This window comes from Lepidochelys kempii, chromosome 9, assembly GCF_965140265.1.
Source record: "Lepidochelys kempii isolate rLepKem1 chromosome 9, rLepKem1.hap2, whole genome shotgun sequence".
Taxonomy (NCBI): Eukaryota; Metazoa; Chordata; order Testudines; family Cheloniidae; genus Lepidochelys; species Lepidochelys kempii.
In genome coordinates, this window is record NC_133264.1 from 32,293,704 (window position 1) to 32,314,557 (window position 20,854).

Below are 20,854 nucleotides of genomic sequence, written 5' to 3' on the forward strand. Positions count from 1 at the left end.
TGCTCTGAGCCCCTTTGTACACACCACACTCCTCCTGTGCCCCAACCCCCGGCCTGTAGCCCCTTCCTGCATACCACAGCCCTTCCCACACTCCGCAGTCCCTCCCACATGCCAATCCCCTGCCCCAGCACAACATTCATGGCCCTGCATGCAATTTTCCCACACAGATGTGGCCCTCAGGCCGAAACGTTTGCCCACCCCTGAGATAGATATGTGCTTTAATTTATTCAAGGAGAAAAGAATCCTTCATTGTTAGCGTATTGTTGATTGCCACATACTTGTTCTTTCTTTTATGTTTTTTTCCAATATACAGTTTTCCGTGCACAATAGTGAATTTTGACCAAAAAGTTTATCTTCTTTTATCATAAAATATGTTCCTAGTAAAGTGTATATATACGACTTGCAAACTCAGTTTATGGGATGTCAATTTCAAATTACTATAAATTGATCACATTTTTTGTTTTACGTAATGTTATTCATAGCAAGTTAACAACCTTTGATTTTCAAGTAATATAGGGGTTTTGCTGTTTAAAAGTTAATTAGTTTATATAATGTAGAACTAATGCGAAGAAAATATAATGACTATAGCACTGGCTGGTTTTGTACTGTGTTCTGATTGTGTGTACTTTTATAGGCCAGAGTGGACATCTGAATTGAACACGTATAGAGTGGAGGCAGCCTGGAAACTAACACACTGGGATTTATTGGAAAATTATTTGGCTGCAGGTAGGAAACTAGATGTCAAAATGAGAACATTTTTGTGCAATTATATATGTTCAGATTTGGCCAGCTTTAACCAGAGGGCATTTGTTTCAAATTTCTTGATCTGTGATTTATCAGCTAGTATTAACCCTACAGTTTTTGTAAATTTATCTGATCCTTTCTGACTGGGATCGTCAGGGGATCATCAGGCCAAACACCCTTAGGCTTCTCGTAAAATTCCACCTATAGGATTTCTGAAAGCATATATTGGCACAATTTGCTTGAAATTTCTTGGGAATAATAAAATATTAAAGTTGTACTCCTTTTTAAGTTGTCATACATTTTTTTGAAATCTATTTGGACCAATTCTGATGAAAGTTTGTTTGATCAAGAATTTCCACTAAACATTTCTCAAACGTTACATTATAGACAGGCTATGGCAGGGATGCTGTAACAATTTTTGTAGTGGGGGGTGCTCAGAGCCATTGAATGAAACTGTAAACCCTATATATAATGGAAACCAATTCAAGCAAGGGGGTGAGGTAGCACCCCTAGTTTCAGCACCTATGGGCTATGGTGTATTGCCTGAGCATCTAATGAAATGCAATTTCTGATTCTTTGTCCCCTAGATGTGAAGTCCAGTACTTGGAGTGTCAGACTGGGACAATTGTTGTTATCAGCCAAAAAGAAAAACACAGCAGCTTTTTATAAGACACTGAAAGTTGTTCGAGCAGAGCAGATTGTACCCCTCTCAGCAGCAAGCTTTGAAAGAGGGTCCTATCAGCGAGGATATGAACACATTATCAGGTATTTTGTGGCTTCTGTATACCACTTCATTGTGTTCAAGGGCTAAAGAACTCACTTTAAAATGCATGTATCATTCATGTAATCAACAGTAAGAACTCTTCATTTTCAAATGATAAATGGTGCTGACCTATTGGTATCTTGTTTTTTCTGACTCTTTCTGCATAACAATCACATATTCAATACCAATTGCAAACCTTTCCTGATTGACTGAGATTTTGTGTTGTTCTTTCCCTGGAAGTATTCATAGTTTTTCTTTGTAACTGTTGCACTCTCATCAAAAAATCAGCAAGTGAATTCATATATGCATGTCAGAAAATGAACTCCTGGGACCAATTCCTTCCGTAAAAACACTACAGCTAAAACCTGAAATTTACTCCAGTGTATTAACTTCACTAATTTCAGTGAGGTTTTATATTTATACATCTGTAACTGAGAGCAGAATTTGGTCCTTCATTTCTAGACTCAACACAAGTAGAGATTATTTCCCTTTAAAGGCAGTTTAGTGTAGTTGAACTGAAGTTTGACTTAAAATGATGTAGAAGTGGTAATGCACAAGAAAAAGGTTCAGTATTATCTTTTTATATCTTATACCTCCACATGGCAATGAAAACATGTGGCTTCATGCAAAATATACGTTTTAACTTGCTTACCAACTCAGTTTTTTAAAAAATTCTGTTTTATGTACTAGATAGGTTTTATGCTTATATTGGAAGATGCCGTTCAAAATAATTCTACATTTCCAAATGCTCTTGACTATTCACAAGCCTTCATCTCGTCACTATTCTCATGTCAGCTCTCCAAACTTAGCCTACTAGTTAATGAGAAATAAGAACTATTTAAGTTCTTAACTTTGGAATTTCAACAGTGACAAAAATCTTTTACCATTTCTGTAAAAGTTATTCTAATTGTGGTATTATATATTCATAAGAATTATTGCTAAAAGAAAATGGCTATAATTGTTTTTAAAATATTGCACTCATTACCCAGGTGAATTTGCCATTGAAGTCAGTGAGAGTTTTGTTTGAAGAAGGAATGCAGGATTGAGTCTGTACTTAGCAAACTGCATTGCTTCTGAGGTCAGTTTATCTCAGAGAGGAGGTGGTGAGAAAACAATGACCAGTTCACTAACTTAGATATTCTTGATGTATTTTCTTTTAAGGAAGCGTGGTATTTTGGATTATTCATGTGGTCAGCTTTGGGAATGAAATGATAAATGCTAAACATAAGATACATGTAACTGAAAATGGCAAACAATTTCTAAAATACATTCCTGTATCCTTTCACCGTAGGTTACATATGCTGTGTGAACTGGAACACAGTATTATTCCACTGTTTCAGCAAATGGATGGTGACCATGGTAAAGATTCTCTGAACTGGATTGCTCGTATAGAAATGACACAGAACTCCTATAGAGCAAAAGAACCCATCTTAGCACTCAGAAGGGCTTTGCTTAGCCTCAATAAAAGGTAAAGCTATGATTATTTCTTGTCCTTCCATGTTGCATATCAATCGAATACTAGCTTTTCTCTTATACAGTAGTAGCATTTTTGCACATATTAGTGAGTTATGGTAAGAATCTACTGAAATTTACATTATAAACAAAAACAGCCCTGTTAAATTTCAAATACAAAACAAAAGCGGTGTTTTCCAAGTGAGAAAGGATGAGATTAGCTGGGAAAAATAATTATTTCCAGACTTAGGGGGATAAACAATAGAGAACAAAAGTATTATGAATGTTTGTTTATTTAAAGTGAATTTCTTGTTAATAAACAGTTTGTTAAGCTATTTGTGTTTGTATTTCAATACATTATGGTATATATTTGAGATTGTAATGGCAGCACTCATAAATGGATCTTTATTTTGGAAAAAATCACCACAGACAGGATTACAGTGAACTAGTTGGAGAATGTTGGCTCCAGAGTGCCAGAGTTGCAAGAAAAGCTGGTCATCACCAAACTGCATACAATGCTCTTCTGAATGCTGGGGAATCCACGCTATCTGAACTATATATAGAAAGAGCAAAGTGGCTGTGGTCCAAGGTAAGCAAAAAAGAAATAAAATGATTCAAATTAAAATGCATTCTTACCTATAAAAGAATAAAAGTAAGTATCTCGTTTAAACAAAAGTACAATAAATGTGTAATGTTAATGCATTTGTAAGAGTTATGAATTGACTCTGAGTGCTAGTGGTTTGAAATATTCAATTAAAATAAATGTAGTAAATTGAACAGCAGGTGCAACTGAGGAGGCGGTCAAGCATGCAGTAAATGAAAGTTTCTAAACTTAGTTCCTGGACAAAATGAAGAAAATTGGTAGATGCTCTAACTTTTATTATTGAAACGAGTATTTATCAGTGACTTAATGGATGACAGTGGACGTTTCAGTAGAGAAAGCTAAAGGGATTGTTGGAGCCTCATTTGCGCAATCATAAACTGAGGCTTTTACTTACCTGTCCCCAGGGTGTTAGAGCTATGAACATAACATTGTTTTTTCTTGGTTAGTAAAAGTAAGCTGTTCTGTTTCTTTAAAATAAACAAACAAAAAGCATATGTTGATTAATGTTTTCCCTCTTTCTCTAAGGGTGAGGTGCACCAGGCTCTCATTGTTCTTCAGAAGGGAGTTGAATTATGTTTTCCTGAGAATAAAGCAGCATCTGACACCAAAAGTCAGCTAATCCATGGTCGGGCTATGTTGCTGGTTGGCAGATTTATGGAAGAAACTGCCAACTTTGAAAGTAATGCAGTTATGAAAAAATACAAGGTGAATACAACACAGTTTTTAGTAATCATATATTCATACATAATTTATTATATATATTAAAGTAGAGCCTAGAGACCCCAACAGAGATATAGTCCTCACTATGTTAGGTGCTCTATGAACATGTAGTAAAAAAGACAGTCCTTGTCCTATGGAGTTTACAGTCCAAGTTAATTTAGTTAAACCTCTTGATACATACAGTTTGTAACTCTCAACAAGAACTAAACCTATCCTTGGTGTAACTCCACTGAAGTCAGTGGAGTTATATGAGGAATAATTTTTTTGTTTTTTTGCTAACAGATTTCAGGGTTGGAATTTTTCACCGGTATGTCATTGGGTTACTATGAAGGGACAGCTTGGCAGATAGTGCTCTCTCACTGTCCAGTGTAGAGAATAATGTATATGGATCCTCCTTAGTTTTACTGTGGGAGTCATATGGAGGTGATGCTACCACTCTCTGGAGAGCTAGAAAAGAGCACAGGGCCCAATAACATCATATTGGCTTGGAAAGAAGAGTGTCGCCTACTGAATCACCAGTTTATCAATCATTTTTTCTGCTGCTTGTCTAAATACAAGCCTGCTCAATGTTTTACACTTGAGATTTTCCACATTCATATTTCTGTCTTACTACAGAACTAATAATAATCCTGTAGCTAAGTTATATAGAAAAGTAAGCATAGAGAAAGTCTCAAAATCAAATTCACACTGCTCTCCACATGGAAAGCAGTGGAATCCCACTATTGGGCTATGTTTTTGGAGTTGCTGAGTTATTTGGTACACCTCACCTTTGTTCCACTCCAAGTGGCAGGACGAGCACAGCTGAATCTTACCTTTAATGCCACCCTATTCCTGCAATATTGCTTTTAAAAAAATTTTAAAAGTGTATCACAAACTTCACTGTCCATAGCTTTGTCATTCAGATCACAAGTTGTATGTAGTACTAAATCAGGGGTAGGCAAGCTTTTTGGCCCGAGGGCCACATCTGCATATGGAAATTGTATGGCGGGCCATGTGCTCACGAGATTGGGGTGCGGGAGGGGATGAGGGCTCTGGCTGGGGGTACGGGCTCTAGGGTGGGGCCAGAAATGAGGAGTTCAGGGTGCGGGAGGGGGCTCTGGGCTGGGGCAGGGTGTTGGGGTGCAGGGGGGTGAGGGCTCCGGCTGCGGGTATGGGCTCTGGGGTAGGGCTGGAGATGAGGGGTTGGGGGGTGCAGGAGGTTGCTCTGGGCTGGGACCAAGGGGTTTGGAGGGCGAGAGGGGGATCAGGGCTGGGGCAGGGGGTTGGGGCGCAGGAGGGGTCAGGGGTGCAAGCTCCAGGCAGCACTTACTTCAAGCAGCTCCCAGAAGCAGCGACATGTCCCCCCTCTAGCTCCTACATGGAGGCGCAGCCAGGCTGCTGGGCGTGCTGCCCCGTCCGCAGGCGCCGCCCCTGCAGCTCCCATTGACCATGGTTCCATTGGGAGCTGTGGGGGGCGGCACTTGGGGTGGGGGCAGCGCGGCAAGCCGCCTGGCTGCCACTATGCGTAGGAACCAGAAGAGGGACATGCCACTGCTTCCAGGAGCCATGTGGAGCCACGGCACGCATGGAGCAGGGCAAGCCCCCAGCTGGAGCACCAGAGCGGGGCAAGCCCCAGACCCCAGTTCCTGGCGGGAGCTCGAGGGCCAGATTAAAACATCTGAAGGGCAGATGTGGCTCCTGGGCCATAGTTTGCCCATCCCTGTACTAAATAGACTATGAAGTTAGTGGACTGGAGAATCCAATCCTATATGTTAAATGTATGGAATTAAGAAAGGAAATTGTAGGCTGACTCTCAAAGTCTTTGACAGTGAAATCTTTTACCCAGCATGTCCCAATGTCATGAGACACTGAAAAAAGAGGGGGAAAAACAAAATTCAAGAAAGCCAGAATATGTCCAAGTTGAAGTGGCTCCTGTCCTGCAAGGCTGGCTGGGCTTGGCTCCCCATTCAAGGCATTGCAGCCTGGTGCATGGGGTCACAATGCTGCTCACTCAAATTTAGCCTGGCTGCCCCCATCAGGGGGATGGGCCAAAACTGAGCAGTGCTGACATGAACCTGTGTGCCAGAGGCAAGGTCACAATGCCCAGAGCAGGGAGCTGAGTCTAGCCAGCCCCACAGGGAGGAGCCACCGCTGAGGGGTGAGTGCGGGTGGGTTCATTCTTTAACCCCCCAACCTCTGGAGGCAAGTCCCATTTTTTGTTCTTTTAATTTTCGGATCCCTCCCCTTTCAAAACCTTGGGATGGCTGCATTAATGGCTTTGAGCCCAAAGGAAGTCATGCCATGAAAAATTTGGTAACTATTGTCTTAGGCTATGTGGTAGTCTCCAAAGAGAAGTGAGAGAAGCTCTTTTGCCAGTAATATATAGAATGCTAGAAAAGGTACTGTTGAGAACAATTCAGCATTGTCAGACAGAAACTGGATGACTTAATACACCCTTTCCCCTCTAACTTCTATGACACAATTCCCTCCATTTATTTGAAAGATCTTACTTTTAGAAAAGAAATAGAGAAGCAATGAATGATTCTTGTGTTTCACTAGCCAAAAATGAGAAGAAAAAGAGAAGTTACATCCTGTCTGTAGATGAAACACTTGGTTATGTTAGTTTTAAATAAACTATAATTTCCCCTATTGGGAATATCCTGAAGGATCTTTTAGACAGACAAGGTGTGTGAGGTAATATAGTTTACTGGAACAATTCTGTTGGTGAGAGAGACGAGCTTTCGAGTTCCACTGAGATTTCTGAAGAAGAAGCTTGTCTCTTTTACCAACAGGTGTTGGTCCAATAAAATATAGTACCTCACCCACCTTGTCTCTCTAATATCCTGGGACTAATCAAGCTACAACAACACTGCACACAAGGATCCTTTTGTGCTGTCTTGTTGTTACCAAATCAGGGAGGTCACTTACACCTGTGCAGAGTGGATGTAAAGCACTACTGACTGGGTGTGGTACTCTTTTATACCCACTTTGCACGGAGGTAAATAATAAAAGTTTTCTGTCATAAAAACAAAACCTGTCTTATTTTAAATCCTCTTCCAAGAAAGATAACTTTTTTTTTTTTTCATTTTTATTGCAGGATGTTACTTTTTTCTTGCCAGAATGGGAGGATGGACACTTTTACCTTGCTAAATACTACGATAAACTGATGCCTATGGTAACTGACAACAAGATGGAAAAGCAGGGAGATCTGATTAGATATATAGTTCATCATTTTGGAAGGTTAGATGATATAGTATCTTTGCTTTGGTCTCTTAGAAAAATATTTATATTGATAACATAATCCAACCAATTTATTTCCCACAAATTGTTCTTGTTTTTGAATGTTAAAATTTATATATTTCTATCTAACTAAATTTTTCTGCAATAATTCTTAAGAAGAAGCATGGAATTGTAGAAAAATTATTTTATTCCAACTTTGTGTTAATTATATATTGTATTAATTTTGTTATTAAAGGGAAATTAATTGTTAAATTCTTATGTTTTCATTTGTTTAAAATGAGCTGGTGTTTGCTGTCTCAAAATGAAATGAGACAAGGCTAGATGTTACTAAGTTGATGATTATCTTTGTGCTTTTGATTGGAGCAAGTTTCTAAGTGATAGATGCAGATAATTCCTGTGGATGTCAGTTAGTGAGCATTATATGTTACAGTAATAGACATTACAAAAGCCTAAAATAGACACATAAACATCAGAATGGATATGAACATCACTTTAAATCTCTAAGTTTGTTTGCACATTCTTAAATATATGGTATAAAAGGCTGAATCTTAATTATAGGTGTGGATATGTAATTGCAGGTCTTTACAGTATGGAAACCAATTCATCTATCAGTCAATGCCAAGAATGTTATCTCTGTGGCTTGACTTTGGAGCAAAAGCATATGAATGTGAAAAAGGTAGAACTTTTTCGTACTGTTTTTCTGCTATCTTACATTTTCATAAAAGGATGTATAAAGAACTGTGAACGCTGTATAAAATTCTGTTGTTTTGGCTTGTATGCCATGTATTTTGAAATGCAGCCAAAATGACCCAATCCATTATATGGACTAAAACAAAATAGTGCCTGCGGTTATATGCACAAAGTATATAACTGGTGAACTTTAAACTCCTTCCCAAAATTTTGCATAATTTAAAGCAAAAAAGTTAGCTTACCAGATGTTACCTACAAGCATTTTTACATGTGATTATAACCCCCCTCAGAATTGAATTAATAATTGCAAACATTTGTTAAGTATGCAACACTAATTTCACATTAAAGTTGCCAAAAGAACGGAAACAGAGAAAAAGAAATATGTTGCCTGTACCCTTTCTCCAACATCAAGCCAGCTCACTGTGAAAACATTTGCAGTGAAGTGTTCAATTTTTTTACCTTTGCAGGACTCAGTAGTTGAAGGAGTTTTGTTCAAACTTAAAACCATACCAGAACAAAATCTTTTCCTTTGGGCAGTGTCCAAGCATGCAGCATTTCTGTCCAAAAGTCTTTCTCTAGAAATTTCACAGCAGGCATGGGCTGAGACACAAAAGGGGCTGTTCTGGCATATGCCAGCTGACTATGATCCCCTAGTGGCTGCATGTCAGCATGAGATTTTTCAGAGTGTAGTAGCATTCCAACCACAGGTCCTCCTATTCCTGGATGTCTGCTGGGTGCTGTAGTGGGTGAGGTGATATAGGAACTGGTATGCCTGCTCCACACTTTCCAAGGACTCTTTCCTCCTCCTCCTCCTCTCTTCTCCTTGCCCCAGAATCTCTACCTGAAGAGATCTGATGGCTTTCAGCCCCCTGTGCACTATTCTGGGGAAGTAATCTGGCTTTCTGCGTTAGCCTTAATAGTGGTTTTATGGCCTTACCTGTAACATTTTTTACTCCCAAGTAAGGAAACACTATAATAAATCCATGTTGGCAACCCAAACTATGTAGCAAATATGCTATAAGTCACTTATTCTTGCACATACCCCAGTTTAATGTATGCCATATAGAAAATATAGTTGCACACAAGCCAGTTAATTTAGTTTGTTTTCAGGGACAATAAATGGGCCTGAGAGAAGCAAATAATTTTTCAATTTAAAGGCTTGCTTATCCATGACAATGGGAGTTCCCCAAGCAAATCAAATATAGAATAGTGCCCTGAGTTTGTGTATAATACTCAGAGAAACTTTAGGGGGAAAGATTTTTGTTTAAAAATACAAACCAAAAAAACATTAACAAATGAGTGTAGTTCTTTAGGTTTGCAGCTTGTTTTTTATAAACTTGCATTTCAGAGAAACATGACTATAAACTTACTGTATTGTGTTTTTCCAGTTGGTCGTCCTGATCGTGTACAGATGAGAAATGATTTAGCTAAAATAAATAAGGTGATTACAGATCACACAGATCAGTTGGCACCTTATCAATTTTTGACAGCATTCTCTCAATTAATCTCCCGAATCTGCCACTCTCATGAGGAAGTCTTTGTTGTTCTGATGGAGATTGTTGCCAAAGTGTTTCTAACCTATCCTCAACAAGCAATGTGGATGGTGACAGCTGTATCCAAGGTAATTTGATAAGGATAGCTGTATTTTTATAAAAGTTCATATAAATCTATCTACAAGAGAAAAATTTGAATAACCTGTTTACTGTATGTTTAAACAAGGTATTTAAATGGGCAGCTACTTAGATATAAGAATGTGATATTCTTCCCCATTTTGCACGCCACAAAGATTATGATTTCTAAGTTCAGAGACTATAGCTTGAAAAAGGTAGAGTTCAAGAATCTCAAGGCTTTTTTCTGTCACTTTAAGCAGTTTTGTTTCTTTGATACTTTTACTACCTGGTGTGAAATTATGAAGCCATGAAAAGCTGTGGAATTTTTAATGAAATTTAATACTGAATATCTTTGATTTGTGCTCCATTTTGTTAAACTATCTAACTTCAAATATCTTGCAAAAATACAATTTGTCAATCACTTCAGAATTGTGTAATGGAGATTAGGTATATAGGTTTAGTAAATTTTAACTTTATCTTCTTTTGCAGTCCTCTTACCCAATGCGTGTGAATAGATGCAAGGAAATCCTAAACAAAGCTATTCATATGAAGGCATCTTTAGGAAAATTTATTGGAGATGCAACACGCCTGACAGATAAACTACTAGAGCTATGCAACAAACCGGTACTTGTCCAAAACACAAAAGAAACAACAAAACCAACCAAACATATAAAAACAAGACCTGCAGATCAGACATAGTAATTAATGTTATATAAAATATTTTTAAATGTGTTATGGAAAATATTTTTCTGTAGCTTACATCAACTAATTAAATTAAATAGTCTCTGAGTGATTCTGTGAAATTGGGGTATCTTGTAAAATGTTCTGTTGACATCTGAAATCTATTAGACAGGAAGAAATAAACGTTTTGGAGCTAAAACTTAAATAGAGAAATAACATGATTATTTTAAATATTTAAGTTTTCTAGGAAGGTTGCCTGTCAATTTTTTATAGCGAATTCTTTTCTAAATAAACATCTTATTTATATTAACAATATTTTTGAATAATGAGCCATTTTTATGTTGCTTGTATGTTCCATTACTTATGGTCAGTGATTTTTTTCCTCCAATAACTTCTAAAAGATTTTAGCTCAAAAAAGTAGGCTGTCTGTAGTGTTAGTGGTGAACCCCTGAAATAGTTAACTGGGATAAAATTCAGCAACTGCATTTAATGAAACTAAGTGGGAGAAGAACTAAAATATAGAGACATAGAAGTTAATATACTCTATTCTAATGGACCACTTTTTAGCACAAATAGAACTCTTGAAACATGATATATTTTTTTCATTGTTTGGTGAAGAGTATTCCATAACTGGAAGAGAGAGACAGTGATATTATTATGAGGACTTATTCTGTATTTTAAGCAAAATGTTTCTTGATTGATTGATTTTTATTTATTTTAGGTTGATGGGAACAACTCAACATTAAGCATGAGTGTTCATTTCAAAACACTTAAAAAGCTAGTAGAAGAGCAGACATTTAGTGAGATCCTCATTCCTTTACAGTCTGTAATGATACCCACTCTTCCATCGATTCCTGGCACACATTCTAACCATGACCCTTTTCCTGGACGCTGGGCCTACATTGCGGGCTTTGATGATACGGTAAACTTCTTCTCTGCTCATAGTTTAGATGTCATTTTAATAAATTGCAGCTAAGTTTACTTTTCTGCTTCATTAGCTAAAAGTGAGGTGGGGGAAATGATGAGAGGTTTCTTAATAATTATATTTACTGTTCAAATAAGAGTGCATACTAATTAAAAGAAGCACTGAGGAGCAGCTTGATGGCTAGCTTTTTGGTACTACAACCTGAAAGAGGGGCACTGGTACTAAGATCAAGTTTTGGCTAGGGTCAAATGAGTTGTAAACTAACTAAAATAGGAAGTGCTAGCACAAATGTGGCTGTTAAGATTCCCGAGGTTTTTTTTGAAGAATAACCACAAGATTTAATGACTACTTCCATTTTTCCTTTAGGTGGAAATCCTTGCATCTCTTCAAAAACCAAAAAAGATTACTTTAAAAGGTTCAGATGGAAAAGCCTATATTATGATGTGTAAACCAAAAGATGACCTAAGAAAAGACTGCCGACTCATGGAGTTTAATTCCTTGATTAATAAGGTTTGAAGATGATTTTGAAAATCTTCCCTATGGCTGTTGACTAGAAAAATGATGAAGTAATCAACTTATGAAAGTATTTGACTCCCTATATCCTTGAAAAAGAAATCTTTATGGGAAAATGGTAGTGGCTCTGGAACACTAACCTACTAACTAACCCAGACATTCTATTTAAAGGGTTTATTCAGCCAGTGATCTTTATTGTAAAATCTCTTTTTTTTCCCTAGGGCAAGTAGGGAGGAGATGTAAGAATTCTGTTTACTTTTGATTTACTGCAAGTGTGGAATTTCAGAATTTAAAACCCTAGATTATGGTGGGGGAAATTTAGATGTGGACATAAGAGTGGCCATATTGGGTCAGACCAATCGTCCATCTAGCCCACTGCCCTATCTACTGACAGTGAACAGTGCCAGATACTTCAGAGGGAATGAACAGAAGAGAGCAATTTTGAGTGACCACCCCCTGTTGTCTAAGCCCAGATTCTGACAGTCAGAGGTTTAGGGACATCCGGAGCATGGGGTTGCATCCTTGACCATCTTGGCTAATAGCCATTGATGGACCATCCTCCATGCACTTATCTAATTCTCTTTTGAATCCAATTATACTTCGGCCTTCTCAACATCCCCTGCCAATGAGTTATACATGTTCACCATGTGTCCTGTGAGAAAGTACTACCTTTTGTTTGTTTTAATTTTTGTTTGCCTATCAATTTAATCGGGTGACCCCTAATTCTTGTGTTATGTGAAAGGATAAATTTCCTGTTTGCTTTCTCCAGGCCATTCACAATTTTATAGACCTCTTATCATATCCCCCCTTAGTCGTCTAAGACGAACAGCCCCAGGCTTTTTAGTATTTCTTCATATGGAAGCTGTTCTATATGCCTAATAATTTTTGTTGCCTTTCTCTGGACTTTTTCCAATTCTAATGTATCTTTTTTGAAATGGAGTGACCAGAACTGCATGCAGTATTCAAGGTGTGGACATACCATGGATCTATATAGCGATGTTATGATATTGTCTCTTTTATTATCTATCCCTTTCCTAATAGTTCCTAACATTTTGTTAGCTTTTTGACTACTGCTGCACATTGAATAGATATTTTCAAAGATCTATCCACAATGACTCCAAGATATCTTCCTTGAGTGGTAACAACTAATGTAGACCCCATCATTTTGTATGTATAGTTAGGATTATGTTTACCGATGTCCATTAATTTTCACTTATCAGCACTGAGTTTCATCTGCCATTTTGTTGCCCAGTTAACCAGTTTTGTGAGATCCTTTTGAAACTCTTTGCATTCTGTTTTGGATTTAACTATCTTGAGTAATTTAGTACTGTATAGTCTGCATATTTTGCCATCTCAGTGTTCACCCTGTTTTCCAGATAGTTTCTGAATATGTTGAACAGCAATCGTCCCAGTACAGATTGCTGAGAGACCCCACTCTTTATCACTCTCCATTCTGAAAACTATTTATTCCTACCCTTTGTTTCCTATCTTTCAACCAGTTGCTGATCGATGAGAGGACTTTCCCTCTTGTCCTATGACTGCTTAGGGCTAGTCTACGTTGGCAATGCTAAAGCGTTGCCCCAGCAGCGCTTTAATGTGGTTTCTGTAGTCGTGGCAGAGCACTGGAAGAAAGCTCTCCCAGCGCTCTAAAAAAAACACCTCTACAAGGGGCATAGCTACCAGCACTGGGAGTGCGGCTCCCAGCGCTGGTGCACTGTCTACACTGATGCTTTACAGTGCTGAAACTTGCTGAGCTCAGCGGGGTGTTTTTTCACATCCCTGAGCGAGAAAGTTGCAGCTCTGTAAAGTGCCAAGGTAGACAAGCCCTTAGTTTGCTTAAGAGCCATTGGTAAGGGATATTGTCAAAGGCTTTCTTAAAACCCATGTACACTATATCAGCTGGATCACCCTGTTACACATGTTTGTTGTCGCCCTCAAAGAATTCTAATAGATTGGTGAGGCATGATTTTCTTTTACAAAGGGAGACTCTTCCCCAGCAGATCGTGTTTGTTTCTGATAATTCTGTTTTTTACTATAGTTTCAACCAGTTTGCCTGGTACTGAAGTTAGGCTTTACTGACCTGTAATTGCCAGTTTTGCCTCTGGAGTCTTTTTAAATAAATCATATTACCTTAGCTATCCTCCAGTCATCTGGTACAGAGGCTGATTTTAAGGGATAGGTTACATACCATAGTTACTAGTTCTGCAATAGTTTCTTCTGAACTCTTGGGTGAATGTGGTCCTGGTGACTTATTACTGTTTAGTTTATCAGTTTGTTCTAAAACCTTCTCTATTGACACGTCGCTCTGGGACAGTTCCTCAGATTTGTCAACTATAAAGAATGGCTCAGGAGTGGGAATCTTCCCCACATCATCTGCAATGAAGACCAATGCAAAGAATTAATTTAGCTTCACTGCAATGGCCTTGTCGTCCTTCAGTGCTCCTTTAGCACCTCAACTGTCCTAGTAGCCCCACTGACTGATTTGCCGGCTTCCTGCTTCTGATGCACTTAAAATTTTTCTTTTCAAATTCTTTCTTGGCCTGCCTCTTAATACTTTTACACTTGACTTTCCAGGATCATGTTCCTTTCTATTTTCCTCAGTAGGATTTGATTCTTGATTTTTAAAGAATACCTTTTTGCCTCTAACCACCTTTTTTACTCTGCTGATTAGCTATGGTGGCATTTTTTGTCTTACTGCTTTTTGGGTTTTTATTTATTTGGGGTATGCATTTAGTTTGAGCCTCTGTTACAGTGTTTTTAAGTAATCTGCATGCCATTTGCAGGCATTTCACCCTTGTTACTATTCCTTTTTATTTCCATTTAACTGGCTTCCTCATTTTTGTATAGTTCCCCTTTCTGAAGCTAAATGCTACTGTGGTAATTTCTTTGGCAAATCTCTTTCCACACCCCCCCCCCCAGATGTTTAAATTTAATTATATTACGGACACTATCTCTCTTTCCACACCCCCCCCCAGATGTTTAAATTTAATTATATTACGGACACTATCGCTAAAAAGTTCAATTGCCTACTCCTAGACCAGATCCTGTGCTCCACTTAGGACTAAATCAAGAATTGCCTTTCCTCTTGTGAGTTCCAGGACAAGCTGCTCCAAGAACCAGGCATTTACATTGTCCAGAAATTTTATCTCTGTATCCCTGAGATGACCTTCAATATGAGGATAGTTGAAATCATCCATTATTATTGTGTTTTCTGTTTTTGTAACCTCTCTACTCTTCCAGAGCATTTCACAGTCACTGTCACCATCTCGGTCAAGTGTTTGGTAATATATTCCTACTGCTATACTCTTATTGTTCAAGCATGGAATTTCTATCCATTGAGATTCTGTGGTACAATTTGATTCATTTACGATTTTTACTTTATTTGATTCTACGCTTTCTTTCCCATATAGTGCCATTCCCCCACCAGCGTAGCCTACTCTGTCATTCCTATATATTTTGTATCCTGATATTACCGAGTTCCATTGATGATAATCCTCGTTGTACCAAGTTTCTGTGATGCCTACTATATCAATATCCTCATTTAATTCCAGGCACCCTACTTCACCATCTTAGTATTTAGACTTTTTGTATATAGGCACTTGTACGTTTTTGTCAATATTCAGTTGCTTGCCTTCATGTGTTATATTTAAATGGGACTCTTTTATGTTTGACTGTTCCTCACTAGCTCCTACCTGTACTTTACCAATTTCTTTCCTATCCTTTTTACTAGGATATAGAGTTCCCCTTTTAATAAATTCATCCCTAAGGGATGTCTCCTCCCAAACCATATGCTTCTCCACACGTGTCAGCTTTCCCCCAGCCCTTATTTTAAAAAATCCTCTATAACCTTTTTAATTTTATATGCCAGCAGTCTGGTTCCATTTTGATTGAGGTGGAGCCCATCCTTCCTGTATAAGCTGCTCCTTTCCCAAAAGGTTCCCCAGTTCCTAGTAAATCTAAAACCCTCCTCCCTACCCCATCGTCTCATCCACACATTGAGACCATGTAGTTCTGCTTGTCTTTCTGGCCTTGTGGATGGAACAGGAAGCATTGCAGAGAATGCTACCTTGGAGGTCTTGCGCTTTAATCTCTTACTAGCAGCCTAAATTTGGCCTCTGGGACCTCTCTCCTACCTTTTCCTATGTAGTTGATAACTAAATGTACCAGGACCACTGGCTCGTGCCCAGCATTGCACATAAGTCTGTCTAGTTGTCTCATGAGATCTACAACCTTTGTATCCAGCATGCAATTTACCATGTGATTCTCCTGGTCATCAGAAACACAACTATCTATATTTCTAATACTCAAATCCCCCATTATTATTACCTTGCTCTTCCTAATAACTGGGGTTCCCACCCCAGCAGGATAAAGAGGTTAAAGTTATCAGTTTATTTTGATCTTGTGTTTGTGGTGATATTTGGTAACGTTATTTATTTTGTTTTATAAATAGTGCTTAAGAAAGGATGCTGAGTCACGTAGGCGAGAACTCCATATTCGAACCTATGCAGTTATTCCACTAAATGATGAATGTGGGATAATTGAATGGGTGAACAACACGGCTGGCCTAAGAAATATCCTGATCAAACTGTACAAGGAGAAGGGTAAAAAATCTTGTATATAAAAATTCATGTGAGGGGGGCAGACAAAGAGCAAGGAGATGAAATAAAGTAGAGATACATATGTTGTTGTCGCAGGGCTGATACACCCTGTCACTCCAGGGGGGCAGGGGCGGGTGAGAGGTGCGTCACAGCCCCACTGTCTAGTTGGAAGGGCTGTCCCTCGTCTCAGGGCAGCGCAGCTTCGTGGCCTTAGTCCTTAATACGACCCTTACTCTCAGGGCAGTGTGGCCTAGTGTCCAGAGTCCGTAATACAGCCCTTTCTTCCAGGTCAGCGTGGCCCAATAGCCAGAGTTAATACTTCAGCTCCTTGCTGTCAGGGCAGTGCGGCCTAGCAGTCAGAGTCCATACTACCACCCTTATTATTTGGGCAGTGCAGCCCAATGGCCAGAGTCGGTGAATCGGCCCTCTGTCTCTCTCAGGGCAGTGTGGCCTAGGGCCAGAGTCCGTAATACTGGTGAGTGGGACCACCACCCCAGGTGGGTGGGGGCCAGGATAGGGGGACCTGGGCTTACCCTCTCCACGGGGTCCCAACGCAGGGCCCTATCGGTGGCAGGGTTGCCCACCACCAGCTTGGCGGGGCTCCAACCGAAACATGCCAAGCCTTAGTCCGGTTCTGTAACTGTTTCCCTGCCAAACTTTCCTGGGTTACTTCCTACCCAAGTCTCTGGGGTTCTCTGTCTCAGGGATTCTCCGGTGTCTCCCCTCTGTGCAACGTCCCATGCTGGTGTGTCGGGGTCCACATCTGACTGGCTGGCCTCCATGTCTTGGAGTGCAGGTGGTCCTCCCTCAGGAGCTAGCAACACACCTCCTTCCCCATGGAGGTCAGCCCAGACTGAGCTGCTCTGCTGGCTTTTATATCCTGCTTCCAGCTGGAGCATGCCCAGCAGAGCCGGGGGTGTATGGCCTCCAGATTAAAATAGAAGGGTTAACCCCTGCTGTACTAGTTCAGGGCTGATACACCCCATGACAAGCTTATAGAAAATCTTTTAGATTTATAAATTTTAGGCAAAAATGAGCTCAGTGATGCATTATCTTACTAGGCTGTACAGTACCTCTCAATCTGAGAGTTATGTGGCTGATTTATGCTGCCTTTGTTTAGATGCGATTGTAGCTCTCAGTAAATGAGACAGAAAGCAAGTGATCAGACCCCAAACTTCTAGACAAAACTGAGCTGTAGAAGGTGTGATAATTTCATTCTGCTGCCCATCTTCTCTTCTAATTCATAACAAATGGGTAATTGCTCCCATCTGTGGACTTTGGAGATGTTCCAATGTTGTTGCTAGAGGCTCCAGGACTAAACCCTGTCCTTCAACTGAAGCCCCCAGAAGGAATTTCCCATTTGTTATGAATGAGGAGAGAAGCTTCTAGCAGGAAGAAAATTATCTTGTAAGAAATTTCTTTATCCTGTCCTGAATGCTGGGAAGATGCAGCAGATTGTATTTAGCCATTACCAGCACACCATTGGCAGATTTTTTGTTGTACTCATAAATGCAAGAATATCTAAACTTGCTATTAATGTTTTTCAGGGCATCACAAAGATAAACCTTATGTGGCTTTCTTTTAGTGCTGAGAATTTAATCTTCTTAATCCATTCTTATGTCACTAGTACTGCTGCTGAAGCTGGTTGTCATTAAAAGGAATATGTGTACAGTACTAAGCAACAAAATAAGCAACTTGGCTTTTATTTTGTCTTAGGTTTTATGTCCATTCTTATTTTTTGCCTGTCATTTTTATGATGCTTGTTTTTAATCTTAATCATTTTTATCATTTATCAAATTAACTGCCACAATGACTTTCCAGTGAAAAGTCAGAATCCTTTGCTTTTCAACAAACTTAACTTTACATTGAGCAGCATAATAAAATCAAAGTTGACCGTTGGAAAAACTTTTTTTAGGGCTGTCAGTTAATCACAGTTAACTCACACGATTAACTCAAAACAATTAATCACGATTAAAAAAGTTAATCACAATTAATCACACTTATAACAATAGAATTCCAATTGAAATTTATTAAATATTTTTGGATTTTTGTTTTACATTTTCAATATCGGTTTCAATTACAACACAGAATACAAAGTGCACAGTGCTCACTTTATATTATTTTTGATTACAAATATATACACTGTAAAAATAATGAACAAAAGAAATAGTATTTTTCAGTTCACCTCATACAAGTACTGAAGTGCAATCTCTTCATTGTGAAAGTGTAACTTACAAATGCAGATTTTTTTTTTTGGTTACATAACTGCACTCAAAAACAAAACAGTGTGAAACTTTAGAGCCTACAGGTCAACTCAGTCCTACTTCTTATTCTGCCAATCGCTAAGACAAACAAGTTTGTTTACACTGACGGGAGATACCACTGTCTACTTCTTATTTACAATGTCACCTGAGAACAGGCGTTCACATGGCACTTTTGTAGCCAGCATTGCAAGGTATTTGCATGCCAGATATGCTAAACATCCGTATGCCCTTTCCATGCTTCGGCCACCATTCCACAGGACATGCTTTCATGTTTAACATAATTCTACATTTGTAAATTCAACTTTCATGATAAAGAGATTGCACTACAGCAGGGGTGGGCAAACTATGGCCTGGGAGCCATATCCGGCCCTTCAGATGTTTTAATCTGGCCCTCAAACTCCCACCAGGGAGCGGAGGGTGGGGCTTCCCTGGCTCTGGCACTCCAGCTGGGGGCTTGCCCCACTCTACGCATAGGGGCAGCCAGGGGGCTCCACACGCCATCCCCACCCTAAGCGCTGCCCCCACAGCTCCCATTGGAACCATGGCCAATGGGAGCTGTAGGGGCAGCGCCTGCAGATGGGACAGCATGCCAAGGCCCCTGGCTGTGCCTCTGCGTAGGAGCTGGAGCGGGGATATGTTGCTGCTTCTGGGAGCTGCTTGAGGTAAGTGCCGCCTGGAGCCTGCACCGCTGACTGCTCCTGTGCCCCAACCCCCTGCCCCAGCCCTGATCCCCCTCCCGCCCTCCGAACCTCTTGGTCCCAGCCCAGAGCACCCTCCTGCACCCCCAACCCCTCATCTCCAGCCCTACCCCAGAGCCCGTACCCCCAGCTGGAGTCCTCATCCCCCTGAATCCCAACACCCTGCCCCAGCCCAGAGCCCCCTCCCGCACCCTGAACTCCTCATTTCTGGCCCCACCCCAGAGCCCGCACCCCCAGCTGGAGCCCTCATCCCCTCCCGCACCCCAACCCCCAATTTCGTGAGCATTCATGGCCCGCCATACAATTTCCATACCGAGATGTGGCCCTTGGGCCAAAAAGTTTGCCCACCCCTGCACTACAGTACTTCTATGAGGTGAATTGAAAAATACAATTATTTTGTTTTTTACAGTGTAAATATTTGTAATAAAAAATAAATATAAAAATACAGTGAGTGCTGTACCTTTGTATTCTGTGTTGTAATTGAAGTAATATATTTGAAAATGTAGCAAACATCCAAAAATATTTAAAATAAATAGTATTCTATTGTTGTTTAACAGCGCAATTAATTGCGCTGTTAATTTTTTTTAATCGCAAGATTAATCGCGATAAATTTTTTTAATCACTTGACAGCCCTACTTTTTTTGTACTTCATCTGGATCAACCACACAGCACTCAAAATTTTTTGAGCTGCAGATGACAATAGAGGCTTTGTCTTTCACATGTGTCAACTGGCATGATTAATGGATCATAGGGATTTTATAGTGGAAGGCAATTTGTTTACTTCATGTAACCTGGCTCAGCCAAGATCTGAATTTGTAATGTGCTTGCATGACTGCCTTTTTTCCTGAGTTGCCAATACTTTTTTAATATTAATTTAATTAAAATAGTAAAACCTGTTCTAATTTTGGTATTTTAGGCTACACTTGATGAACTCTAAATAGTAGTGGGGGGGACACCATATATAAGACTTGGTTTGTTACATCTGATTGAAATCTTTTACAGGAGTCTATATGACTGGAAAGGAGCTACGTCAACACATGCTTCCAAAGTCAGCACCTTTAACTGAAAAGCTGAAAATGTTCAAAGAAACTCTTCTGCCCCGACATCCTCCTATTTTTTATGAATGGTTTCTGAGAACATTCCCTGATCCTACTTTATGGTCAGTTGCTGTGATCATGGTAGTTTAATGACACTAGTTTATTTTCACAAAATGTAAATGAAGATAAAGCAGATAGAAAATGAAGTATGTACTAAACAAAATAAGACTGGAGCTTTTCACATAGAGCACAAAAGCTATTCAAAAGCTCTACATTGTCTAAAAGGTTGTGCAAGGGCAAGTGATCCTAGGATTTTACATTGGATCCTTATTTTCT

At 39.5% G+C, this 20,854-nt stretch overlaps 1 protein-coding gene across 3 annotated transcripts in view; it reads left to right on the forward strand.

Moving 5' to 3' along the window:
- ATR (ATR checkpoint kinase) overlaps window positions 1-20,854 on the forward strand; it is an 82,119-nt gene that overhangs the window by 52,867 nt on the left and 8,398 nt on the right. For 2 of the 3 annotated variants that reach the window (XM_073359783.1, XM_073359784.1), the window contains 13 exons: window positions 635-726; window positions 1,332-1,509; window positions 2,799-2,975; window positions 3,389-3,548; window positions 4,089-4,268; window positions 7,360-7,502; window positions 8,081-8,178; window positions 9,581-9,813; window positions 10,292-10,426; window positions 11,205-11,405; window positions 11,775-11,918; window positions 16,372-16,522; window positions 20,484-20,640. In XM_073359783.1, coding sequence (XP_073215884.1) covers window positions 635-726; window positions 1,332-1,509; window positions 2,799-2,975; window positions 3,389-3,548; window positions 4,089-4,268; window positions 7,360-7,502; window positions 8,081-8,178; window positions 9,581-9,813; window positions 10,292-10,426; window positions 11,205-11,405; window positions 11,775-11,918; window positions 16,372-16,522; window positions 20,484-20,640 — 2,049 coding nt within the window. Of the gene's footprint in view, window positions 1-634; window positions 727-1,331; window positions 1,510-2,798; window positions 2,976-3,388; window positions 3,549-4,088; window positions 4,269-7,359; window positions 7,503-8,080; window positions 8,179-9,580; window positions 9,814-10,291; window positions 10,501-11,204; window positions 11,406-11,774; window positions 11,919-16,371; window positions 16,523-20,483; window positions 20,641-20,854 lie in introns of those variants that run through there. The other variant, XM_073359785.1, reaches the window with a different exon arrangement.